General features: G+C 40.8%; 1 protein-coding gene across 5 annotated transcripts in view; it reads left to right on the top strand.

The window, feature by feature from the left end:
• The window catches only part of LOC138739243 (serine protease 23-like), a 51,551-nt gene extending 40,611 nt beyond the window's left edge, over window positions 1-10,940 (top strand). For 4 of the 5 annotated variants that reach the window (XM_069890901.1, XM_069890897.1, XM_069890900.1 and 1 more), the window contains 2 exons: window positions 1,160-1,272; window positions 5,883-10,940. In XM_069890901.1, the coding sequence (XP_069747002.1) occupies window positions 5,899-7,011 (1,113 nt within the window). In that variant the 5' untranslated portion in view covers window positions 1,160-1,272; window positions 5,883-5,898 and the 3' untranslated portion in view covers window positions 7,012-10,940. The remainder of the gene's footprint in view (window positions 1-1,159; window positions 1,273-5,882) is intronic. The other variant, XM_069890902.1, reaches the window with a different exon arrangement.
• Window positions 10,941-27,134: the final 16,194 nt, after the last annotated feature.

Below are 27,134 nucleotides of genomic sequence, written 5' to 3'. Positions count from 1 at the left end.
AGTGATTCCTGTGTATAGGGTGTGCCCCACGGTTGATTGGCACTTGCCTTGATAGGCTAGTGGATTGAATTTCATGCAGGGAGGGTAAACCTCTAATTAAGAGGCCAGAAGCATCTTTGTGCCACTGTACAGAGGATGAACACCTGTGTTTTTTTAAAATTTTTGGAAGCCTGCAATCCCAGGAAATAGCAGTAGCTAGTCAGCCTGCTCTGTTGGCTGGTAGAGATGTGGATGTTGTGGCAAAAAGTCAAGTGATTTCCCTGAGCCCTGCAGTGATCAGTAACTCTGAAGTGGCATATGTCAGGAGATGTAGTCTGGAATAGGACTGGAGAGGAGCATGACCTTGACTTCCTCTGACAATAGTTCAGTCTCATGTGTGGGTGTTAAGTATTCTTCCTGTGACGTTGATATTGGTACATGTGGTAGTCGACAGATGTGCTTTGCTTGCCCATACCATCCATGAAGTGAAGCGTTGGAGCAATCCTGCATTCAGCACCGACTAGCAATGTTCTTGAACATGCAGGGAAAAAGCCAGTCTTCACAGTCAGTCATGGGCATGTAGAATGGAATCACTGCGTCTGCAGACCATCTGATTTAACTCTGGTTTTGAATACAATCTTAGTAAACATTTATTTCGGAGTTTTTAGAGATGGTAAAGGGTTATTCTCTGAGTGAACATCAACTTTTTACAGACCATGCAGATGAAATCTTTATCATTAGTGCCAAAAGAATTATATTTAGTCAATATGAAAATCTTGCCCATTATCAAACATGTGGTTTTTGGATACCAGGCACAATGCACAAAATTGTTTAACCCTCTGTTAAAGTGGGTTTCCATTACACGGTTTTTGCTATTGCACTCGTGCCTCCGAAAAGCTTTGAAAGTAGCTGTAGGAGTATTTTGCTTCAGCCACCAGCTTAAAGCTCTTCCGAAGAGCAACTCTTAACATGAGAAATTAGAGCATCGATATATTTTGTTGATGTGTCCCGGTTGTGAGCCAATCAGTTGATTTCATTGCAGTGTGCCTGGACTTGACCTACCTGTGAATGAGCGAATATGTTTAATTACAAAGGCAGACGAAGGCATATTATGCTTATTTCCAATGTTGTTTGTTCATCGTCCCTGGGGAAATAACTTTGGTATTCTTCTTGATTTCAGTTTGTTGCCAAGCACAATTCAGAGTAAACACTGCAAACCATCCAATCATCTTGCTGCTTGACCAGTACATAGATCTTCAAGCCTGATGCCAATGGTGGGAAAGTCATTGAAAGGTATTCTGAGAGACAGGATCTACCAGAATTTAGATAGGCAGGGACTGTTCAGAATTGTTAGAGTTGCCATTCTACTGAAAATATAGAACAATGATTTTGATAAAGAATTAGATTTTGATGGGCTGTGGAAATATGATCATCTGTTTTCATTTGGATAAAAAAAATCTTTCCTTATCATTTTTGTACATGGGTCTATTTATATTAGACCAGTGGTTCTCAACCTCTTTTTTTTTTTTCACTCACATGCCACCTTAAGTAATCCCTAAAATTGGATGCCATTGGTGCTCTGTGGTTAAAAGTAAAACACGAAAGTCTGCTGATGCTGTGGTGAAAGTAAAAACACAATGCTGGAGAAACTTAGCAGGTTAAACAGTGTACTTTAAAGATAAAGATACGTAACCGATATTTTGGGCTTGAGTCCTTCATCAAGTTATGGAAAATAAATGGTACTCTGATTAGAAAGGGATTACTTAAAGTGAGTGGGGATGGGGAGTGGGGAGAGGGAGGCTGAGAATCATTGTATTAGACTAATCAGAATACCATTTTAAAGGCTTGATATTTTGTGATGTGTAACTGTGTAATGTGGAGAAATTAAAAGTTAATCACATTGGTCAAGAAAAGCAGAATATTTCTAACATGGTTAGTTAACATTTATTTATATTTAGAAAGATGAATATCCTTGTTTGCGAACAACCAGAAAAGCAAATGGTATATTCCCATTTAGAACCATAGAATGCTACAACACAGAAAACAGGCCATTCAGCCCTTCTAGTCTATGCTGACCATAGTTCCAATGACCTGCTTCCATTCCATAACCCTCCTTTCTTTTCTTTCTTTGGCTTGGCTTCACAGACGAAGATTTATGGAGGGGTACGTCCACGTCTGCTGCAGGCTCGTTGGTGACTGACTAGTCCGATGCGGGACAGGCAGGCATGGTTGCAGCAGTTGCAAGGGAAAATTGATTGGCTGGGGTTGGGTTTTTCCTCCTTTGTCTTTTGTCAGTGAGGTGGGCTCTGCGGTCTTCTTCAAAGGAGGTTGCTGCCCGCCGAACTGTGAGGGGCCAAGATGCACGGTTGGAGGCGATATCAGCCCACTGGCGGTGGTCAATGTGGCAGGCACCAAGAGATTTCCCTCCAGACCGCTCCCAAACATGTATATATCCAATTTATTCTTAAAACAAGCCTGCATTCACCACATCAGAAAGCAGCTCATTCCACACTCCCATCACTCTCTGAGTAAAGAAATTCCCCCTCATGTTCCCCTAAGCTTCTCCTCTTTTTACCGTAAAGCCCTGTCCCTTTTGTACTTATCTCCCCCAATCTAAGTGGAAAAAGCCTATTTGCATCCACTCTGTCTATACCTTTTGTGTAAATATCCATCAATTCTCCCCTCATTTTTGTTTGCTCCAGGGAATAAAGTCCTAACCTATTTACTCTTTCCATGTAACTCAACTCCTGAAGACCTGGCAACATCTTAGTAAATCTTCTCTGCATTCTTTCAATCTTATTGATATCCTTCCTGTAGTTAGGTGACAAGAACTTCACGCAATATTCCAAATTCAGCCTCACCAAAGTCTTAAACAACTTCAACATAACATCCCAACTCCTATACTCATCTCATTGATTTATAAAGACTAAGATGCCAAAAGCTTTCTTTGCAATCCTGTCCACTTGTGACTCCATCTTCAGGGAATAATATATCTTTATTCCCAGATCTCCTTGCTCATCCACACTCTTCTGTGCCCTACCATTTACTGTGTATGTTTTACCTTGGTTTGCTCTTCCAAAATGCAACTTCTCACACATGTCTGCATTAAACTCCATCTGCTATTTACTGACTCATTCTCTCAGTTGATCCAGATCCCTCTGCAAGCTTTGAAAACCATGCATCTTTGTGTCAGCAAACTTCCTGATCCAATTTACCACATTATCATCCAGATCATTAATACAGACAACAAACACAAATGGTCGCCACACAGATCCCTGAGGCGCACCACTAGTCACAGGCCTCCAGACTGAGAAGCATCATCCACTACCACTCTGTTTTCTCCCACACAACCAATTTTGAATCTAGTTTACACCTCTGCATGGATACCTAGTGTCTTAACCTTCTGAACTAACATCCTTTGTGAGACCTTGTGAAAGACTTTATTAAAGTCCTTGGAGACAACATCCACAGTATTTCCTTCATCTACTTTCCTCATAACCTTCTTGAAAAACTCTATAAAATTTGTTAAACATGACCTACCATGTGCAAAACCATGCTGTCTCTCCTTAATCAGCCTATGGCTGTCCAGATACCTATATATCCTATCTCTCAGAATTCCTTCCAATAATTTACTGACATCAGGCTCACCAGCCTGTAATCTCCTGGTTTACTTTTGGAGCCTTTTTCTTTTTTCTTTCTAAAATATTTTTATTGATTTTAATAAAGAGCTTATTATTATAATAATACAATACACTGAAATGATATGAATAGTTACACATAATAAATTAAACAATACAATCGGTAAATTGAAAACAAATGCAAGTTGTATATCCAAAATGTATAATCCAGATAGTATTTTTTTAAAGAAGAGATAGAAAATAAAAAGGAAAAAAGAAAAGCAGAACAAAAAGAAAAAAACTCAGTACCCCTCCATTGTAGCATTTCCAGATGCTATAAACAATTAAGATGAAAAGAAAAATGAAGGGAGAAAAAAAATAAGAAAAAGAACATGGAAAAGACAAAAGTCAGATAATTCAATGATATTGGAGTGAAATTGTAAAGTAAGATTGTGAGTCATGAATAACCCCCATAATGTCTGAAATCTTGTATCTGAATTATTAACTGAATAGCAAATCTTGTCCATATTCAAACAAGACATGATGTCACACAACCACTGATCATGAGTAGACTGGGTAGCATCTTTCCATTTAAGTAAAAGCGCATACCTGGAGCCTTTTTTAAACAATGGGACGACATGAGCTTCGGGACCTCACCCATGGCTAAGGACATTTGAATATATCTGCCAGGGACCCTGCATCATTTGCTACATAAATTTTGAAGTACAAGAGTAAAGAATTTGGAAATTGATATGGAGCCTTATTGCGATCTGCTGGAGAACTGTGCATAGATTAAGTCTCCTTGCCAAAGAACAGATAAATTTGCCTTGAAGAAATGCACAAAGGTTGACTAAACCTGTTGATAGGGGCACAATGGCAAAGTTAAGAGTTGGCCTTTTAGAACTAAGTTGATTTTTTTTATACAAAGGGTTATGAATCTTTCCATTCATCAAATTCCAAAAGATTGTAAATGCTGATGCATTGAATGTGGTTGAGACTGAAGTGAATAGATTTTTGAATGCTTTATTGAATAATTTTGGATTTTGCAAGAAAATGAAATGAATTAAGATTCATAATCCTTTTACTGAAAGGGTTTGATAGGCCAAATAGCCTCCTCTTGTCTGTTAATGTGATAGTTTTGCTCTTTCAATAATGATCATGTAAAGTACAATGGTGGTGGGTTGAATTAGGCGCAGCATTTTAGAAGATGCATGTATAAATTTAAATCTTCTGCCTACACATTTGCTGAATCTTTGTTCAAAACAGCAGTTAAGAAACAGAGAATGAATAGAAACCTCCTGCATTCACAAACATTGAACCAGAAGTGGGCAGCGGAGTCAGAAGAAATGTCAAGACATTTCAAGATTTCAACATTCAAGATTCAATTTATTACCATAGTAACAGCACAGGGTCATATTGACATGAAATTTCTTTTGCCTGCTGAAAGGCTAAGGAGAGAGAGAGAGAGAGAGAGAGAGAGAGAGAGAGAGAGAGAGAGAGAGAGAGAGAGAGAGAGAGAGAGAGAGAGAGAGAGAGAGAGAGAGAGAGAGAGAGAGAGAGAGAGAGAGAGAGAGAGAGAGAGAGAGAGAGAGAGAGAGAGAGAGCTGCAGTTCTGAACCTCCAACACCGTCAGGGACCCTCCAGTGCCCTTGGCATCTCCTCACATTATGGTTCTGATACCTAGTACCCCTCCAGTCAGTTTGAGCCAATCTCCAGCAATCTGGAGATGAATGTAATCAGCAAATGGGTGATCAGCAAATGAAATTTGATGTAAACAAGAACCCTTCCACTAGTTGCAGAGGACTGTAAATTTCTTAATTAATGTTAATTTTCAGCAATCAAATGAGGTGAAATTAAGATTTGCTGATTATTTCTGCCTTGACACTTCAGTCGGCACTTGTTGGGGTGGTCATTTGGTGTTTATTAAATAAAGCCAAGTCATGGACCTGTTCCAGGTTTTCCTCTGCATTCTTTTGTTAATTAAATATTTAAATTAACAAATGACATTTACTATGACCTATTAATCCAAAAGATGAACATAAGCTTTAAATATCAGTCATTTAACAAGTTTACAAAGATATGCCCAGCTGTTCCTGATTTTTTTTTAAAGCTGAATAATAAGGTGGTAGACAGGGTATTTCTCAGTGAACAAAACTGATGCTACACTTAAAATCAGTCAGTAGAATGGTGGGACTTATCCAGTTACCAGTTTAATATTTCTTGAGTGTTGAACTGTGTAAGAATAGAGTTATCGCTATCACTAACGAAAGTCTGTTCTTTCAACAGCGGTTCACGAATCAGCATGATGGTGGTGCCAACTCTTGTCGTTTTGTTTTGTTCCATTAAACATGTGGTAATGCTCAAGGCTGAATGGCAGAAAACCCATGTACCTGCTGTTTATCAAAAGGCAACTGTGACACTGGAGAATGCACATTTTGAGGGTAAAACCAATCTGAAAGTGACTTCACTATGTGGATTAGACTGTCACAAAAGAGCACAGCTGCCAACCTATGAAAACCTGAAAGAATATTTGTCTTACGAAACGTTGTATCTCAATGGAAGCCGAACTCTCACAGATGTGGAGATCCGTGGTTTTATTGCTGGTTTGGAGAATAAACAAAATCAGAGAAATGGTGTAAGAAGGAAAAGACACATCTTTGGCTTGGATGGCCGGTTCAGCATCTTGGCAAAAAACTTTCTGTTCAATTATCCTTTTTCAACTTCTGTAAAAATTTCCACAGGTTGCACTGGGACTTTAGTATCTGAGAAGCATGTTCTAACTGCTGCTCATTGCATTCATGATGGCAAGAGCTACGTGAAGGGTGCACAAAAGGTGAAAGTTGGATTTTTAAAATCAAAAGTGAGAGAGAAGGGAAGAGCCATAAACCGAATCAACTCTCTTCCAGAGAAATCCAAATTTCACTGGATAAGAGTAAAGCGAACACGCATTCCAAAGGGATGGATCAAAGGTTCAGCAAATGATATTGGTATGGATTATGACTATGCAATTCTGGAATTGAAAAGACCTCACAAAAAACCATTCATGAAAATAGGAGTTACTCCTCCTCGAGGAAGGCTGCCTGGTGGGCGGATTCACTTTTCTGGGTTTGATAATGATCGTCCAGGCAATCTTGTTTATCGTTTCTGCTTGGTTAAGGATGAAACCTTTGACCTCCTGTATCAGCGCTGTGATGCTCAGCCAGGTGCCAGTGGCTCAGGTGTTTACATCCGAATGTGGAATAGGCAAATTCGGAAATGGGAGCGAAAAGTGGTTGGAATATTTTCAGGTCACCAGTGGGTGGATAAGAATGGTGTGCAACAAGATTATAATGTCGCTGTTCGTATCACTCCTCTGAAGTATGCACAGATTTGTTTCTGGATTAAGGGAAACTTTGTTGACTGTAGGGATGGTTGAGATCATCATTTTTTCCATATTTTCTACCACATGCTTTGCCAGCTAGTATCCACTTGCACAACAAATGCTCAGTTCTAGAACTTAACTTACTGGGGCACAGTTCTTCTGATAAACCCAAAAGAACAAATCATTAAAGTGGTAATTATTAATAGAGATGATAGTCTTTAAAATGCTTGTAGCTTTATACTGTGTTGAGTTTAAAAAAAAAGTAATCTGCCTGTTGGTAACTTCTACAGGCTGTCAATTGAAACCCATCAAGTCGTGTATCATGTTATTTCTCTTCTTGCAACTACCCATTAATTCAAATTAAATTACTTAACATACAAGATGACATTGAGTGATACATTATTTATACTTCCAAAAATAAGTCCATTCAATTAAATTTTAATAGCTAAGACATACTTACTTTGGCTTCAGTCCACTGTCTGTCTCTTGCTTTGTATCACTGCATTTACAAAGGAGAAAGACAAATCATACAAAACTAGTTCAATTTATCCATAAAATATGGGAAATGTGGTTTAAAGATTCCAAGGCTTTTTACAGACTTTGAAAATATGCTGTCATGTTATTGGACTGCAGTTGTCCAGAATCCCAAAGCATGTTATAAATTATAGTAATGGATTTTAAATGTGCAAGTCGATTTTGTTATGCCTAGAAATGTCCTTGCCTTTAATAGCTGTTAACTTCAGCTCTAATTTTTCTTCAACATTCCACATTATATACTTACACAAATAAGATTGCAACTTTTAATCTGATTCTTGTTGAAATAAAATAGTCACCAACAATGCCATACTCCAAGATTACCTTTTAATCCAATTCTGGGATTGGGGTGACATCTGGCATGTATTGTCCTGAAATGTGATGATTTGTCTTTTGAAAACATTATTTCACATGGTATTCTTATATAGAAAAATCTGGATTTAAAAAAAAAATGGTGACAGGAGAGCTGTGTAAAACTTAAGATGATTGTGTTTCTTTGGATATGCTTCCCTTTTCTTCCTTAGTGGTTTTAAAAACCTGAGAGATTTTGAGGAAGGGCTGAAGAAGTCAGAAAATGCCATGTCCAATGCATCCTGTGTTCGAGTACACTTGAAGGAAATGGATGATAGAGTATTTCAAATGCAAATCAAATGATCCAAGATTTGTCCCAAAAATTGTATCAGGCTTGAATATGCCTAAAGTTGTATCTATCCAATAGCTTTTTAGATGAAGCCCTCTTAGAGTGTTTATTTCTGCCTCTTTCCTATTAATTGGTTCTTCATGGTCTTGGACCTCACTCTCTACATCTTAATTCATTATTTGACAGATACTCAATCAAAACTCTATTTGTTACTTCTTTGGGACACAGCCCCATGTCAAACACTTCCACTTTCAAATAATTTTTGGCAATAATAATGTCATTGTTATAATAGCACAGTTTTTGTTTAACCACTAGTTATTGTCATTTTTCACTGATTACATATCCATGCTGATTTAATGGTTTAAATTAAAAATGACAATAATAATTCAAAACCATTTATTGACAGTGGATTAATATTCCTAGGATACTGACAAAAGCTGTTGATTTTTTAAACTTCATTTTTTATAAAATTTGTGTATTTTAGAATTTATTTTGATTTTGCTGATCAAATGTTGAATTAATGAGAGGACCTAGTCATTTAACAAGTATGTTGCAGTATTGTTTAATTTTGGAATCTGCACATTTGATGCTAAACATAGCATAATAAGGCATTTGAAAACCAGGTATTGGCCTGCTGCTTAATATATTGCACTTAAGCATTGTATTGTTATACATCACTTGGTGGTGTAATCTTCTATCATAATTCGGTGTAACACTGCACAATGACGTGTGAAATTTAGAATTTATTTCAGCTAGGCATCTGACATGCCAACACTTGTCCAGAATTGTGTTTCATTGATGTAAAGCATATTTGAAAATTATTATTTTAATCAGATGGCCATGCAAAATATTGGATACTTGGGAGTAATACAATGTGGAACACCTTGATTGTTGAGTTATGTTGCACTTCACCTCATCTTCCCAAATATTAAAACTAAATGTCATGATGCATGCGGTATATTTAATTGGTCTTGGATGTTTTAATTATTTTGAGTTAAAATTTCCCTTCCTAAAACTTGACATTGCAGATGTAACTTTGTTATGTGGTCATGGAAAATTCTTACTACTATTTGGTATATTATAAAATTTACTGCTTCAGACTATTTTAGTATCAATTTTACAATGACCTGAAAGTTCCATCACCACTGTACCAGGAAAATTCAAAATTTGCTATTTTGTTTCAGTTGAATCAATCAGCTGTGATTTTATTTTTATCACTGTAGTTTCAGGCGACATTTAAATATAACTTTTCATTTTTGCTAATATCAGTTGTCCTTCCTTAAAGTTAATTTTTTAAAATGTTTAAAACAATTTTTAAAATTAAATTAAATATTTAATTTTAATTTTTAAAATCATTTTATACATACAGCTCAGTAACAGGCCATTTCGGCCCACGAATCTGTGCCACCCAATTTGCACCCAATTAATTTACAACACCCAGATTGGGTGGGAGGAAACTGGAGCTCTCGGGGAAAACCCAAGCAGACATAGGGAGAACATACAAAAAGTAGACCATGTGAGATTCGAACCCCTGTCCCAATTGCTGGTACTGTAAAGACGTTGCACTAACTGCTATACCAACCATATTCCCTTATACTATTTAGTGACCGGGTATGGACCTGGTTATTCACACTGTTTTACATTAACTTTTGAAGAAGAAAATGGAGGAATTGGAGATAAACCTTGCGACTGAAAGAAGGCTGATCCCTTAAATGGAACCAACACGCAACTGTGTGTCAGAGATACTAATCTGCATTGCAAATGCATTCTTTTTAGGTGCAGGGTGACCATAATCTGAAGTTGTGTTATGAAGGCAGATTTGTGATCTGCAAGATTACCATGCACATGTCAATTTAAGGTATTAAAAACAAGTCTCAATGCTACACAACCAAACATTGAAAGAAACATTTTTTTAAAGCAGCAGATGCTTGAAATTAAGAACCGAGAATGCTGGAAACTCTCACCAGGTTAGGCAGTATCCACCGAAAGAGAAACTGCTAACATTTTGGGTTTGAACTCTTTCAACAGACTAGAATGTTTCCAGTATTTTCCATTTTATTTCTGGCAAATATTTGATTTGATTACAACTGCTGATAACTGGTTAACCTGTTCTTGAGCTAAACAGGAGGCTAGGTTATGAATTGTTTGATTTGATGGATGGAGAGCAGCAGTGCCTTGAGTGTCGTAACTCCTTTTGGCAGCCTTTGTTGGCTGTGGTATTGCTCATGGTGATAATCATACATAATTATTTTCTTGTCATAATTCGAACTTTAAGCAAAACTGATGTGAATGAAATATGTTCAGGGTTTGAGGTTACATAAAGTGAATGGCTATTCAAAAGTTTGCATTAGTCATGACAAAATAGCATGAAATAATTAGGCATGAAAGTATTTGAATAAGGCCAAAATGTGTATGTTAAAAATACATACAAAATGTCAAATTCAAGCAATTACAGTATAGTATTTGGAGTAACTGTTGCACCACACACACTGACCATTGAAAAATATCTGAGGTTTAGTTTATTCAACAAAAGATTTAGAATATTTTTGTATTTTTTTACAGTCCAGTGAGATGAAATCTGATATTAGGGGAAAATACCTATTTTCATTAGTTCTGTTCTGTATGTAGAGTTAATTTTGCTGTTTTTTTTGACCGAATAGATGCATTTAGGCCTTGTACAATTACCTAATGTACTGCTGCTTTGAGAATGGACTTTAATATCTTGCTAATGAGTCATGAGCTTTGAATATAGACAATTTATAATCTAATGTATGTCAATATTTTAATCAATAAACAGTGATTTGTCTGATTTTATTTGTATCTGTAGCAATTACTTGTAACTAGACTTTTAATTTCTTTTATAAATTCTGTCCAAGGCAGCTTTACCTACATCTGGAAATGATAAAAGAAATCCAATCTTATTGTTGTCAATCTGGAATGCTACCTCACACTTCTTCCACCTTCTCCCTCTCCCCTCACCCCTTTCCACCCATTCAATTCCACATCTTTTCATTCGCTGCACTTAATTTTGCAATCTTGGTAGTATAATATTCCTGGAGGCAGGGCAGTCCCACAAAGGGGAGCAATCCATGTGAAGATGGCTGGGCTTCTGGAAGTGAGCCCTAAGACTAGAGTTTCTAATGCCTTGGAGATCTTTTTAATAGCTTGCATTTTTTAAATTATGAAAGTCAAATCTTTTTTCTTGAGTAAAAGTATCAAATACTAGAGTGGGGAAGGGTGGGGGTGGAATTTAATGGAAAGGAACAGGGCAAATGTTTACAGTGCTTGGAGCAGGCTGCCAGTAGAGATGGAAGCAGATATGATAGAAGCATTTTAGGTAGGCACATGAATATGAAGGGTGATTCTTTTTTGGGCATTTAGGTTTGGTGCAGACATTTGCACTGAAAGGCCTGCTCCACTGTTGACATCTGCATTTAGCTATGTTCTAAATGCAGAAATAATATTAAAGGGAATGACCAAGCATTTGGTCAAAGATGAGGATGAAAGGGAGTTCAACAAGAATAAAATTTGAGATTGAGGGTATAAAAGGGTTTAATTTTGGAGTGTGGGCTAAGGTTTTACCCCTTTTGATATTTGAACTTGGTGCAAGATTTGTCATTCATAACTAGATTAGTGTAGCATTGGGTGATCATTAATTCCAGAAAAAAGTTGTCAATAGATTATTTTGTTGAGCCAGATTCACAGAATCAAAGTAGTTTTAAATGTGATATTGTTGAATGTAGATTTGACTTGTTCCTGGCTCCTGATATCTTTTCATCTTTTTGTCTTTGAAAGGCTGCTGCCTCTCTTCTCACTGTAAGTAGTCTCCTCAATTTCAATGATGACTTCCATATCTTGTACATTTCTCTGAAACACTTGTCTGTGACCTGGATGTAATTATTAATAAAATGTCCTAACTAAAAGAAAATTGTACTGGTAACATCTGGATCTTTTTAAACATTGTTTACTCAGCTGCAAGATCAGATTTTTTAAAGTTTCAGATGTGATTACTGCGAATATAGTTGTCCATATGTAGAGTTTGCTTGCTATTTACTTCATAACCCTGATTTAACTAAGAATTGGCAGCTGGGACTTCAATTTATTTTTTTTCTGTTTTTTTTTAAATCAAGATTAAAAATTCCTTTATTGTCCTATAATAAAGAAAAAAAATAAATGTTACACGGAATTTGCTTTCATCTGCCTTACGGCAGATTCACCATAGGCAGAAATTACCTAAAGCAGTTACATACTTGACCAGCAGCAATAGGATTCACCAAGACAATGGTATGTCAAAACAATTATGTTTATTATTAATAACATGACACTTTTTACTTAACTCTAAACTTAACCCTTCAGTGCACAAATATAAGTGTGTGTGTGTGTGTTAAAACCCAAACCATTACAGCTTGATTCTGAAGGGATGATTTTAAAGTTCAGTCTCAGAAAGCTTTTGTGTGGAAAGTCTGTCTTTACTGCTGTTCAGAAGCAATTATGGAGTAAATATGAGGCATCAGACTTATTTAAAACTCTTGAATTTCTTGTAGAGTTGTTTTCAGAGAATTGTTTCTTCATATGAATGATTTTCCACAAACCACCCTCTTTTGCATGGAGATTTCAGAATCTGTGTTCCACATGATGAGTCTGTCCTCTTTTCAAAGAGACAGTGAAGTGGCTATTTTCTTCCATGATGATTTCACAAACCCAGGGCAAGGGCTGAATGAAGTAACCATCTAAAAATGAATATGTTTAAAATGCAAGATTACTTTTGATTTTTTTAATCAAAAGTGACCATTTTCATGGACACAATGAAGCTCCCTCTTTATCTTAAAGAAATACAATGTTTTTCCTTCAAAGGCCACTTTATTTTGTGTTTTCCTTTAACCAAGAGTAACATGTTACAGTACCTTTTCTGGCTATTATATCTTCAATCCTGTCTTCCCCACAGGATGGTCATATCTGGAATTTCTCATCACATGACATAATTTGTCTTTGAAGTTCATAATACCCTCTTCAAAAGTAGGAATCATGACCCAAAGGATTCCGACCTGTCTACTTGCCATTTAATCAAAAGGGTTGCTTCTTTGAATAGATGCCTTTGAATTTCCATTCTAACAGCATATGTAAACAAGGGTATTTTATTTAAACAGATGGCCTCCTTGAGCAATCCCATTGTCATAGATATTCCAATGAACAAACACTTCTATTTTTATTGGGGTGGCTTAACAGACTTTGTGACTCCGAAAATAGCCTCTCTCTCTGAGTGTAATTGTGTGTCTGTAAAATGTAAATGCACGTATATGTCCTTCCAGCCCACTTATCCCTTACTAAGAAGTATAATTTAGAATTGTATATACCTAAAGATTAATATAAGTACAAATCCATCACAAGCACCTCTTACAGGCAATAAAAGTAAAAGAGAGTACTCGAATGTCCCCAAACTCACTTCCACCACTGCTGCAGTGCCCACAGCTACACAGAGTCCAGTCCAAACCATCAGCAGCTCGAGCTCCCGATCCAAACCTCTGACACAATCAGGAAACCTTCAGTGCCCTTGCACCCTCTTGCATCACAGTTCCAAAACCTGTACATCTTCAGCAAGTCTTGAGCCAGTCTCCAGCTGTCTGCCACCTGGTGTAAATCCCTTGTCTGCAATTGCCAAACAGCCTCTGTGGGTTCCTTGTGTTGAGTTATCACCAGCCCACCACCTATGTGTTCTTCAGTCACAGATCCCCTCACTGGTTTACCACTGTGGTTTACCCCATGGGTCTTCTCCTCTGCTGTTCCTTCTCAAATGGTGGGGGGTGTTCTCTCCGTTTCCTGGTGCCATGCGTTGGTGCTCTGCTCCCCAGAGTCTGCAACCCCTCATGGATGCTGCTGATTATAGGAACCGCCATCTTGGGCACAGATTCTGCGGTCACAGAATTTATTTTTTTTAATTGCCGATGGTTCAATTAACAGGCCGTTTAAAGCCTGTACGGAGGCGACGGCAGTCGAACTAGGTGGTTGCACCCAGTGGTAGCGCAGTGTTTCCGCTCTCTGTTCTCTGCAGGTCCATACCAGCATCAGAGCTGCCATTACAACAGCTCTGGCAATCCCGCCATTGGCCTAAGGCGAGCTTTCAAGAGACAAAATGAAAAACTGTTTGCATCAGCAATCGAAAGAGAATTTACAGAAAATGATTGAAATACAAAATTAAACCTGCAATGACTTTTGCAATTACAAGACATCTAGGTAAAGTATTTCAGTTGTATCAAATGAAAAGCACATCTAAAATATTGGGAATGAATTTATTTGAAACACAATTGTTGACATTAACATGGGTTTTAAATGTAAATTCTCAGCTTTGCAATTTTTAATTTTCTCATTACATCCTGAGGTCCATGTGTGATGTTTCAGATATCAAAGTTCATAAACTTCAACAAGTCTTGGAATATTTCTCCCACCTCATTTTTCTCTAGCGGCCCAGCCCTATCTCTCCCACTGCTTGCCATATTTTTACTATCACTTTTGTTCTCTCCTTCTTCAAGCCTGCACAGCAGATGTCTTCCTGTGTCTATTTCAATAAATTTGAATCCCTGGCAGAGATTCTTTGAGTTTTACAGCATAGAAAACAGGCTCTTTGGTTCCAAGTCCATTCATTCCAAGGTGCCTTGCTGAGCAAGTCCTTCTTCCCTGTATTTGGTCCATATACCTCTAAACATTTCTTAACCATCTCCAAATGTCTTTTAAACATTGTAATCTGCCCATACCATTGCCTCTAGCAACTTGTTCCACATATCGTGACTCTTTGTGTGGATAAGCCTGCCCCTTGCTTATCATCAGTCATCTTCAGCCTACCACCTCTTGTTTTAGGCTCATCTACCTTGTGAAAAAAGATTTGATACGACCCCAAAACCCAGCAGCAACAGACATTCACCAAGACAAGTGACTTTCAAAACAAAAGTTATTTTTAATCAACTTCAAACATTAAAATTGAATCAAACATTAACTTAACTCTATACTTAACTAACCCAAATTGACCCCCTTCTAATTCCAAGCACACGTGTATGTAATGTGTGTAAATTCAAGAAAAATTTTTTGGTTCACGGTTCAATCTCATTTCTCCTTCTTCCAAGTTCTCTGGTTGCAGGCAATCACCATACTGTGCACAGAATTTAACATGTATAAAGTTCACCAGGCTTGGTGCTTAAAAGGCAAATGTTTACCGCTCAGGAAGGTTCTTGTAGGGTTTGCAGAGAGAGAGATATTTGTTGCTCCAGGATTTCCACAACTGAGGTGTCACCACTAGTCACCTCAGGGTCTCGCTGATTAAACTTGCCCCATCAGGGTCTTCTAGATGGTAATCTCTTTCTTCAAGCTACCACAGAGTTCCATTCCTTCCTCTATTTCAAGAGAAACATCAGACAGATAGCACTTCCACCCATCTACTGCTCTGGAACTTGCTTTCATCAGTTTCAAACAGTTTTCCCTGGATTGCACTTTTCAGTTACTTGTCAGTGTTTCACACACTGGCTGACTGAACTATTAACTCTCTCTCTTTTCCAACTCAAACTCCCAAAGAGAGCATGTGATTCATGTCTTGCAAAACACCCACCTTCCTAAGCAAAACAACAGGAGTTATTTCTTCTGCTCCCATCTGTGGTTAGAAAGGTCACTCCTGCGTTTTGTTTATCTATGAGCACTTTGCAGAAAGGGTACTGATAGATAGCAAGACAATGGTCAAGCATTTTATGATATCAGTTCAATTAACACCTACTTGTGAAAGTTGCTTGCATTCTCCAGAGATCTTGCAATGTGAATTCTTCAGTCTTTCAAATAAGATCTGTTTTAAAATATGTGTATGTATGTGACCTACTCTAAATCTTATAAATTCTCCCCAAATATTAATATTGTTACAGATTTGATACCTTATCTTTGACCCTCACCATTTATAAACATCGACATTCTACCCCTCAACCTCTGATATTCCAAGGTTAACCATTTCAATCTCTCCTGATTATTCAAGCCCTCCAGTCCTGACAACACCCTTGATCATCTTTACAGCACCTTCTCTAGCTTAATCACATCCTTTCTACACAGTGTGGTGACCAGAATGGCACAATATTCTGTATGTGGTCTCACCAATGTCCTACAGTGCTGTCATGTGACATTGTGGCTTTTCTACTCCATGCCCTGACTGATGAAGGCAAGCATCCTTCACAGTCTTGTCTTCTCATGCTGCCATTTTCAGGGAGCTATGTACATACCCCTGAGCTCCCTCTCCAGAGCCCTGCCATTCATTGCATATATCCTGCCCTGGGTTAACTTCTCAAAATGCATCACATTGGACTGCCTGTGTTAATTCTATCTGTCATTTTTTTTGCCCCCTTTCCCAGTGGATCTAACTTTTGACAAAATTTTTCACTGTCCACCACACTACTGATGTTGATGTCACCTGCAAATTACTAATCTTCTTCTCATCCAAATCATTAATGATGTTGCATTCTTCTGCCTCTTTCACCACTGTTTCCATTATTTTGGCCATGAGCCTTAATCCTAGTCAGTGAGCCTTTTCTCCAAATTTTAGAATTTGTGGCCTGCCTTGACCCCTCCCTTTTACCCTCTCCAAATTTGTTGTCATTAATTGATGCCATGATATTGTCTTATAGAATTTTTTTTCACCAAGTTTATTCATTCATATCTTCCCTCTCTGAACTTGCAGTATTCTGCTATCAGGACCCATTTCCAAACTGATGAGGTTCATGCTATTGTTGTTTGGCGAACTGACCCTATACTTTGCTGGGCTTGACTTTTGGCTCTCTGACATCTCCTCTTGCTTCTCACTGCAATGTGACTGCCAGGTAACATCAGGCCATTGTGCCCCAGTCACTCATTTCAAACTTTGCCTGCAGCTTCTATCCCTACATCCTGCATGACCTCCTACATCCTTCCTTAGATCCACCATATATTTTTTTAAATTTAGACATACAGTACAGTAACAGGCCTTTCTGGGCCCCTCCAGAGGGTTGTTAACTCAGCCTGCAACATCACAAGCACCAGACTTCACTCCATCGAGAACATCTACATGAGATGGTGTCTTATTAAAAGTAGCCTCTATCCTCAAAGAACCTGACCACTCAGGCCACACCCTCTTCACTCTGCTACTGTGGTGTGCTGTTAGCCAGAATCAGACATACACAAGGCAAAGACTGTACAACAGACTTTAATCCACAAAGACCTCCACAGAGCCAGGCTGGCTGTAGCTTCAGTAACTCTGAGTGAGACTTCGGGAGGGCGGCGCAGACTTGTATCCCGGAGGGTTATTGACACCTGACCAGGTGGGGTTTGATCCATTCAGGCTGACTAATTGACAGCCGGCCAGGTGTTGTCCTGTCCCCTTACACTCCTGCAGGTACAGAAGTTGCCCCCTGCAGTAGGCCGGCGGTACACTCCTGCAGATACAGAGGTTGCCCCCTGCAGTAGGCTGGTGGTGTACCACCACAGCTACCATTAGGGAAAGGAACAGGATCTTAAAGACGAGCACTCAGCAGCGCAAGGACAGCTGCTTTCCCACTGCCATCAGATTCCTGAATGGTCAATGAACCAAAGACACTGCCTTGCTTTAATGCATTTTTTTAAAAATAGTAATGTTGTAAGATGATTATAATATGAATGTTTGCTGCCACAAAACACTACATTTCATGACTTGTTCATGACAATAAATTCTGATTCTGATCTCTGGTTGTTGGCGCTGTAATGGCATTGTGCTAACTGTGTTTCAGCCTGTTTCGTCCCACAGAACTTATTTCTCCTGTCTGATGCTACACCCTCTCTCGTTCATTCTCGCTTACATTTGTGACCTCTTAGATTCATTTTGCCTTTTTGACACTGTAGAGCGCATCGAAAGAACCAGACTTGTTGATCCAAACCAAGGCATTTATTAACTAAAAGACTGGAGCATATCACAAGTAGGTCGTCCAGTCCAGAATGACCTGGTCTGGCTAGGAGCAATCCTTTAAGACCTGCCAATAGGTATGGGTATACTCTCAGCCAATCACAGTCATCCTACACTACAATCTGTACATATACACATTGATAGAATCTGTACTATCACATTCACCCCTTCTTTGAGAACTGACGGCAGTGTGGATGGAGGTTAGGGGCTGTACCAGTCAGAGGGCCCGACATCCAGCATGACTGCTGTGGTGCCGGGATTGGGGTCACCGGGATTGGGGTCGCTGGAGTCGTGTCACCGGCAGGCTCATAGGGTGCGGTCACTACTTCACTCAATTCCCCAACGGTGTTGTCGACAGTCTGGCCTGAGCTGGTGAGGTGGTGCTGGTCCCTCTGTTCAAGCACATGACCTGGGGGAGAAGGATTTGGGGGAGGTTGGGTTGGAAGCACTGCTGCGCCTGCTCTGGCTTGGGCTAGGTCCCTTACCGAGACTGTGTCCTCCCGCCCGTCCGGTTACTCAACGTAGACATAATGCAGGTTCGGATGGAGCAGAGTCACTCGGTCAACCAAGGCGTCGTTCTTTGAGTACCAGACGTGGTGTTGCAAGAGGACCAGACCGGGATCCATGAGCCACGCCGGTATGGTCGTAACCGACTCGGATTTCCTCGGGAAAGAGAACATCCTTTCACGGGGTGTGGCATTGGTCGCGGTGCATAGGAGGGAGGGGATGGAGTGTAGGGCACTAGTGAGCACGTCCTGCCAGCAAGAGGTGGGGAGACCTTTGGACCGGAGGGCAAGGGTAACTGCTTTCCAGATGGTGGCATTCTCTCTTTTGACTTGTCCATTACCGTGTGGGTTATAGCTGGTGGTCCTGCTTGAAGCAATACCATGCTCCAGAAGGTACTGCCGCAGCTCTGCGCTCATAAACGAGGACCCCCTGTCACTGTGGATGTAACTGGAGTATCCAAAGATGGCGAAGATGCTGTGCAGGGACTCTATAACTGAGGAGGCAGTCATGTCCGAGCAGGGCACAGCGAAAGGGAAGTGGGAGTACTCATCGATGGCCGTAAGGATGTAGGTGTTACTGTTGGTCGACGGTAGGGGTCCCTTGAAGTCTACGCTGAGACGCTCAAAGGGGCGGGTCGACCTACTTGGGTGTTCTCCGGACTGAAGAAGTAGGGCTTGCACTCAGCGCACACTGGGCAGGCCCGGATCATGGAGCAAATCTCCTCGACCGTGTAGGGCAGGTTGTGAGATTTGACAAAAGTGCGTGAACCTAGTGACCCCTGGATGACAGAGCTCCTCATGGAGTTTCTGCAGCCTGTCCAATTGTATGTTGGCGCAAGTCCCCCTGGAGAGCGCATCTGGCAGGTCGTTGAGTTTACCAGGCCGATACAGTATGTCATAATTAAAGGTAGAGAGCTCGATTCTCCACCTGGCGATTTTGTCATTCTTGATCTTACCTCGCTGGGTATTGCTAAACATGAAGGAAGACCGCGCATTGGTTGGTCAGCAGCATAAAGCGCCTGCCAGTGAGGAAGTGTCTCCAATGATGTACTGCTTCGACTATGGCGAGGAGTGTTGGCTCTCAGGGACGTGGAGGGTTCTGGAGAAGAAGGTTACTGGCTGGCCAGCGTGGTTCAAAGTGGCTGCCAGTGCAAAGTCGGACGCATCGCTCTCGACTTGGAATGGAATGGACTCGTCGATGGCGTGCAGCATTGCAGCAGTGATGTCCAATTTGATGTGGTCGAAGGCCACTCTGGCTTCAATTGACAGGGGAAATATTTTGCTTTCAAACAAAGCTGCTCCCTTCTTCATTTTTCCATGAAGCTGAATGGTCTCACATCTTTCTCATTACATTCCATCTTCCACACCTTTGCCATTCACGGATCCTGATTGGATTCTTAAAAGACTGCACCCGCTTGCACCCACATTTATTGTTAGATATTTTGCAATTGACTCTCATACAAATCACTGTCTATACACTACAACAGGATATGGAGAATACAGGGAATACAAGATAAATTGCAAATGAAGTTCAATCCGGATAAATGTGAAGTGATGCACTTTGGAAGGTCGAACTTGAAGCCAGAATATGTGGTTAATGGCAGGACTCTTAACAGTGTGGTGAAACAGAGAGATTTTGAGGTTCAGATCCATAGATCCCTCGTTGATTAGGTGGTTAATAAGGCATATGGTATGTGGTCTTCATTAGTTGGGGGATTCAAGAACCATGTGGTAAAGTTGCAGCTCTATAAAACTCTGGTAGACCATTTTTTTTATTGCATTCAGTTCTGGTCACATCATTATAGGAAGGATGTAGATGCAGAGGAGATTTAGCAGGATGTTACCTGGATTGAAGAACAAGTCATATGAAGTAACATGAGAGGAAGCTTCTTCTCTCAGAGATTGATGGCTGAATGGAATGACCTTCCGGAAGAGGTTGTTGCAGCAGGGTCAATTTTGTCATTTAAAAGAAGGTTGGATAAGTGCATGGATGTGAGGGAATTGGAGGGTTATGGACAGGGAGCAGTTAGGTAGGACTGGAGGAGTTCACTTAAATCGGTGTAGACTAGAGGGGCCGAGATGGCCTGTTTCCATACTGTAATTGTTATATATGGTTTTATATATATATATATATATATATATATATATATAGGAGGTGGTCTTGATGAGTGGGCGTGCCTTGTCGGCATAGTGTAGAACCCATTGGACATAGTAAGAGAAAAAGCCCAGGCAGTGTCTGTGTGCCTTCTGGGTGTGAGGGGGAGGGGGTGAAAGTCATGAGGGGACGCATGCAGTCAGGGTCTGGCATGACCACCCCGTTCTCCACCACACAACCCAGAATTGAGAACCGAGTGTTCTGGAAGACACACTCGTTGAAATTGTAGGTCAAGTTCAGCCAAATTGCAGTCTGAAAACATTTCTCAAGGTTGACATCATGATCCTCCGTGTCATGGCCGCAGATGGTGACATTGTCCAGTTACGGGAAAGTAGCAGTCAGCCTGTTCTGGTCCACCAAATGGTCCATTTCCTGCTGGAAGACCACGACGCCATTTGTGTCCCCAAAGGGTACCCTGGGGAATTGATACAGCCGCCTTTTCGCTTCGAAGGCCGTGAAAGGTTGGTCTTCTCAGCGGATCGGGAGCTGATGATAGGCCGAATGTGTCAGTGGTGGAAAATACACAGTATTGGGTGATCTGATTCACCACATCCATGATCCGTGGAAGGGTGTACGCATCCAGAAGTGAGAAGCGGTTGATTGTCTGGCTGTAGTCAACCACCATCCATGGCTTCTCCCTGTTTTAACATTCACCACCTGGGCCCTCCATGGACTCGATCTAGGTTCGATAATCCCCTCGTCCAGCAGTCTGCGCACCTTGCTTGTGATAAATTTCCTGTGCTCATAACTATATTGCTGGCTTTTGGTGGCCACGGGCTTCCAGCCAGGGGTGAGATTTGTGAAAAGCTCTGGCAGAGCAACTTGAAGGGTGGAGAGACTACAGGTGAGGCCCCGGGGCGTGGGGGCAGGTGGCTTGGGCTGCCGCTGGGAGGAGGTTTCTGGGGTGGAGTGGTTACAGACAGAGAGTGGAGCATGAGTCCCCTCAAAGTGCAGGGAAACAGTTTGAAACTGGCACTGAAAATCCAGTCCCAGCAGTGCAGAGGTGCACAATTGGGGATGGACTAATAGCAACCTTGTGGGGGGGCTGGTAGTCATGGTGGGGAGCTGGCTGATGGAGGACCTCAGTTTTCTTCAGGCTGACTTCCAGGCCAAACATTTTGGCAGTTTCCGCAAAGCAGGACGTCAAGCGCTGAAGAGCTGGCTCTGAATGGGCAACTAAAGCGGCATCGTCTGCAAAGAGTAGTTCACGGACAAGTTTCTCTTGTGTCTTGGTGTGAGCTTGCAGGCGCCTCAGATTGAAGAGACTGCCATCTGTGCGGTACCGGATGTAAACAGCGTCTTCATTGTTGGGGTCTTTCATGGCTTGGCAGAGCCCACCTCACTGACAAAAGGCAAAGGAGGAAAAACCCAACACCCAACCCCAACCAACCAATTTTCCCCTGCAGCCGCTGCAACCGTGTCTGCCTGTCCCGCATCGGACTTGTCAGCCACAAACGAGCCTGCAGCTGACGTGGACTTTTACCCTCTCCATAAATCTTCGTCCGCGAAGCCAAGCCAAAGAAGAATAGTTTGAAGTCTGTGAACGTAATGTCCTGGACTTCAGGGGTCGCCACGCAATACCCCTCCACCCCAGTCAAGTGCGATCTGGTCGCCAATGAAATTCTCTGTGCAGTGGGCCAAGTCTGGGCGGATAAAACTGTCAGTTGACCCCAAGCCAAATAAGCAATTGGTATAGAGTCTATGCACTTTAATCAGTTCCATTGCTTTTGTGAGGGGTTGGGGGAAGTCCTGGTCAAAGGTTACTGATGTCGAGACTTGTAATGGGGATAGTGGAGTCCTGCGTGATGATGTCACACAACGTGTGCATGATGATATCATGCAAACAGTTGGGCGAGAAAAGACAGCGTCGAGGACTTGGTGTTGCTCCAACAGTAAGTGTTGGAAGTCACTGCTTGCTGTCGGCGGTGGGGTGGTCAGCAGCGGCGGGTCCCTGGTCGGCAGCATCGGGTTCCAGGTCAGCAACATCGGTGGGTACCAGGTCGGCTGCTTCGGTGGTGGCGGGTCCCCAGTCGGCAGCAGCGGCGAGTCCCCAGACAGTAGCGGCGGTGGGTACCTGGTCAGCTGCCTCGGTGGTGACGGGTCCACAGTCAGTAGCAGCGGCGGGTCCCCGATCAGCTGCGGTGGCGGGTCCCCGGTCGGCTGCGGTGGCGGGTCCCTGGTTGGCAGCGGCAACGGGTCCCTGGTCGGATGTTGCTTCGTGAGGTAGTAGGGTGAACGTCATTGCGGTGAGGGTGGGTTCTACCTTCCGTGCTCAGTGTCTGCCCCGTGATGTCAGGTGCTGCCCCGTGGTGGAGTCCTCGCTCTCATTGGACGAGAGCTCTGAGGAAGAAGTGTTTGAAATGGAGAGTGGTGATTGGGCTTCAGACAAGGCACTGTGTTTGATGGTGACCATTTTGGAATGACGGACTAAAGCAAAGTGGCCGTTTTTTTTATACTTTATTTAAGATTTTATAACATGAATAACATATAGGATTACATTTAAAAAAAATTAAGAATAAAATAATAAAATGACAATACAGTATCAATAATCTAAATAAACTATACCCTCCCCAATAATTATTACACATTAATAACCCAACTCAAATTAGTCCAACCCCCCCTTCCCCCCAAAATAAAGTGAAGAATTAATAAAGTTAATAATATATGTGAGAAATAAACCCACTTACAAAAAAAGACAAAAACATAACCGATTAAAATACTAACAAAAAGAAAAGTAATTAATACTAAGATATCAGACTTAAAAAACATATTTAAATCAAACTTAAATGCATATATTTAACAAACGGAGTTAAGATGAAACATATATTTAACTCAAACTTAATATAAAAAATTAGTAAAGTTAGTAACATTGTCTATCAAAAATTCTTAAACAATAATCAATTCTTAAAAAAAAATTGTAGCATGAAAAAAAAGATGAAAAAAAACTTTCTCTATGGAGATAAACCTTCACCAAATATCAACTAATTTCACATCTATCATCATATTAGTCACATAAACCACCATCTTAAAACAAAATTCAAACCTCATTAAGCATTGTACAATTCAATTTTAGTACTCTTCCACCATTTTTCCCTTTTACTCTTGAATAGTTATCCAATAAAAGCTCCAATACCACATTTAAATATCCCCAATCATTATGTTAAAATTCAGATATCCAAATATTAAAAACACATCTACAACGAAATCTATATCTTCAACAAATGGAGCATAAACCACAAACAAAATTCAAGCCTCATTAAGAATTATACAATTCAATTTATAACTTTCACCATTATTCCCTTCGTTCTATAACTAAAATAGCAAAATAATATACACCAGAATTACCACTCCTTTCACCTTAAAGTTAAAGAAAAAATATATTAAAAAAAACTTATCCATCCCATTCACATTTAAATTTCAGATATTCCTTATCTACTGAATAAACTTTACAAAAAAAACCACATCAATTTTTAGCTTTTTAATCAATCAAATACTTTCTTATGCTTTTTTTTAATAAACAATGAAAACCCCTTCACTCTTTAATCTAATAATACAAAAAAAAGGGAAAAAAAAACGGGTAGGAGGTTAAAAATACCCCCTCCCGTCTAAACCGCGCAATGCGGTAACTCCCAAAAAAAAAATGGGTGTGAGATAACTCACACGTAGCAGATGACTTTCAGGAAATAGTGCCTATCCAGTTCTCTCCCCCAACTCTCACTTCATCAAAGTGGCCGTTTTTAAGGCACTTCTGGCACCTGGCTTTTCTCGCCGGGCTCTGGGACCTGCTGTGCTTGTTTCTCTCGCAGGAATAACACTTTGGGGTTGCATTAATGCGTGCTGCTTAACACTGCTTTAAAAAAAACAGTGCTGTGACATTTTGATATATATATCCTGCCTTAGGATATTGGTTTAGTTTATATTAAAAATGTAAATGTTGAATTCGGCAAACTGTAGAGCTGGGAGCATTAATTAGGATCAAGGAATAAAAAATAGCACAGGCCATTCTTAAATTCACAGGAGTGCATGTTGTCCCTCATTAGGCAGCCTGCCAAACAGTAATCATGGTGGACGGAGAGCCTTGGGCAAATCCTGGAATGGATTCCAGTGGATGAGTTAGGAGTGGGAAGTATGGGTGAGATTGCCATTGTCGGACTTCTGGGGTTCAAGAACTTCAATACCTGTTTACTTTGAGTCAAGATTGTAGATTAAATCAAAAACACTTTAATCATGCCTGATATTGACAGCAGCAGGATCTGCTTAGGGAGCAGATCTGACTATTTTTAACATGCCTAAAATAAAACTCTGAGTTTAGCAGTAAGAGCAGTGTTGGTGCAGATTGGGAGTAAGCCAACCCACAGTTAAATTTCTCTCCTTTGTAAGCGATATGCAAGTGCAAATGCATACATCTGGTTAGATGTATGACCTCAAAATCTGACTTCGTTGTAAATAGTTGGAACCATCGATGTTTCCCTGTTTCTTATGTAATCGAATATTACTTTACTAATGTTCTGTTTTGAGCAGACGCATGCCAGTGCAGCACAAATCTTAGACTATTAGTCAATTAGGATGCTGATACATAATTTTCTGCAGGGCAGTACGTCTCTGCATTTCTGTGTTCCATTGTGAAATATTCAGTTGGAAGTTGGACTTCCACGTGACCGCTATACATTTACTGGCTACTGCCAAGGCGACCTTCACAAACTGAATTTGGCATCTGGACAGTTTAAAACTCGTGTCCATAATGTATCCTGGAAAATCCACCTTTGTAATATTTTTCACAATGTCCCCAGGTCCTCCCAGAAGGATCTCATCTTTGTACAGATGCAGGTTGGATGGATAAAGGTTCCAATCTCCATACCACATTTCCGAAATTTCTGGTTTGGATTTATGTAATTTTTGTGATGTGAGGTAGAGTTGATGCAAAAAATTATATTACACCAAGGAGGAAATATGACGCATTCATTGGGGTAGGGTAGCTTTATCTGCAGCATATTGGTACAAAGATGTAGCTGCACCCCTTCTAAATAGAAAAAAACGTAAAAATCTATTCTCATAGTGAAATGTTTGAGATAAATGAAATGGGTCGTGGTGCAGATGGTGTGTTTTTGCTTTGTATCTTTTTCATTTTACTTTATGTTACTTTGGATTTATATTTGGTTCCTTTAAGGGTCAGTGACTCTATAGATTTTTGGTTCTTTATGTTTGTTTAATTTACATAATTTTTACCTTGTGATATTAGGGAGGGAAGGGAGAAAATGGACTCTGAATGAAACGTAATATATCATTATTGAGAAGATTGTACTGTTGCTTTGGATTTGTGTGAGTCGGAAAATCAAAAATAAAATATTTTTTAAAAATTGGAATGCTGATAAATAACCTAGAGGATTAGATTAATGCCAACTGTGCTTTGATCATTGTCTTTGGGCATTAGGAATGGCAGATAGCAGAGGCAGGTTGGTGGCGAGAAGGAAATGGGAAAGTCTTGTTTCTGGAACACGTAATGTTGTGTTCCAAAAAGCCATTTCATGTCAGGCCTCTGTCTCGAGACCGGCTACAGAGCGGATAGAAAAATGGGAACTTACCTTTCAGACAGCAGCCCTAAAAGGCTGCTCCAGTGTCCCATTCATATCCAGAGGCGCCTCATAGAGCCCTCCGGATTCGACGGAGGTGGGGCGACAGGTGCCATAACGCCACCTGTCACCAATACATGGCAGAGCAATGGCTGACTTCCCTACCCATAATCCCCCACACAGCTGAAACTGCTCTATGGTTTCCAGAACAGTTCCAGGTATGTAGGGGATTATGGGTAGGGAAGATGGCCATTGCTCTGCCTGCATTTTGAGCCGCAGAGAGCGGCCCCAAAGGCCAAAGCGGCCCAGTGTTGCTGCCCCCTCTGCCCTGCCAGTCCCCATTGCCCCAACTGCCCTGCTGGCCCCCACCAGTCCCCACTGCCCTGACGGACCCCGCTGACAGTTCCCGCTGCTCTGACTGCCCCGAGGGCTCACCGCTGCCCCTGACTTGGAGGGAGAGGGGTGAGTGGGGAGATGGGTCGCAGGCTGACGGCATCATCAACCCATCCCTAAACAGCCTCTTAGTGCAACTGTACATTCAGATTGATCAGCAGAGGGCTGCGCTGCGGAGATGATCCCTCTCAGAGAGGGGTTGGAATATGCGGCATGGAGAACGCCTCCGCACATTCAGAAAGGTAGGTGATTATGCGTTTTTGGCAGAGTTTCTTTGCCTTTACATCTCAACTTTTTTGGCAATCTAAAATGGCCCAAAGACAGATCTGGAAATGTAAATCTAATGCTGATGGCACCATCTGGTGGCAGAGATCAGCATCTGCAGAATACCTCTGCTGAGCCCCCAAAGCTTTTGGTCATTGTGTTGCAAAGTCCAATGACAGCT

The sequence above is a fragment of the Narcine bancroftii genome, chromosome 7 (genome assembly GCF_036971445.1).
Source record: "Narcine bancroftii isolate sNarBan1 chromosome 7, sNarBan1.hap1, whole genome shotgun sequence".
Taxonomy (NCBI): Eukaryota; Metazoa; Chordata; class Chondrichthyes; order Torpediniformes; family Narcinidae; genus Narcine; species Narcine bancroftii.
This window is presented reverse-complemented; position numbering and strand designations above follow the sequence as displayed.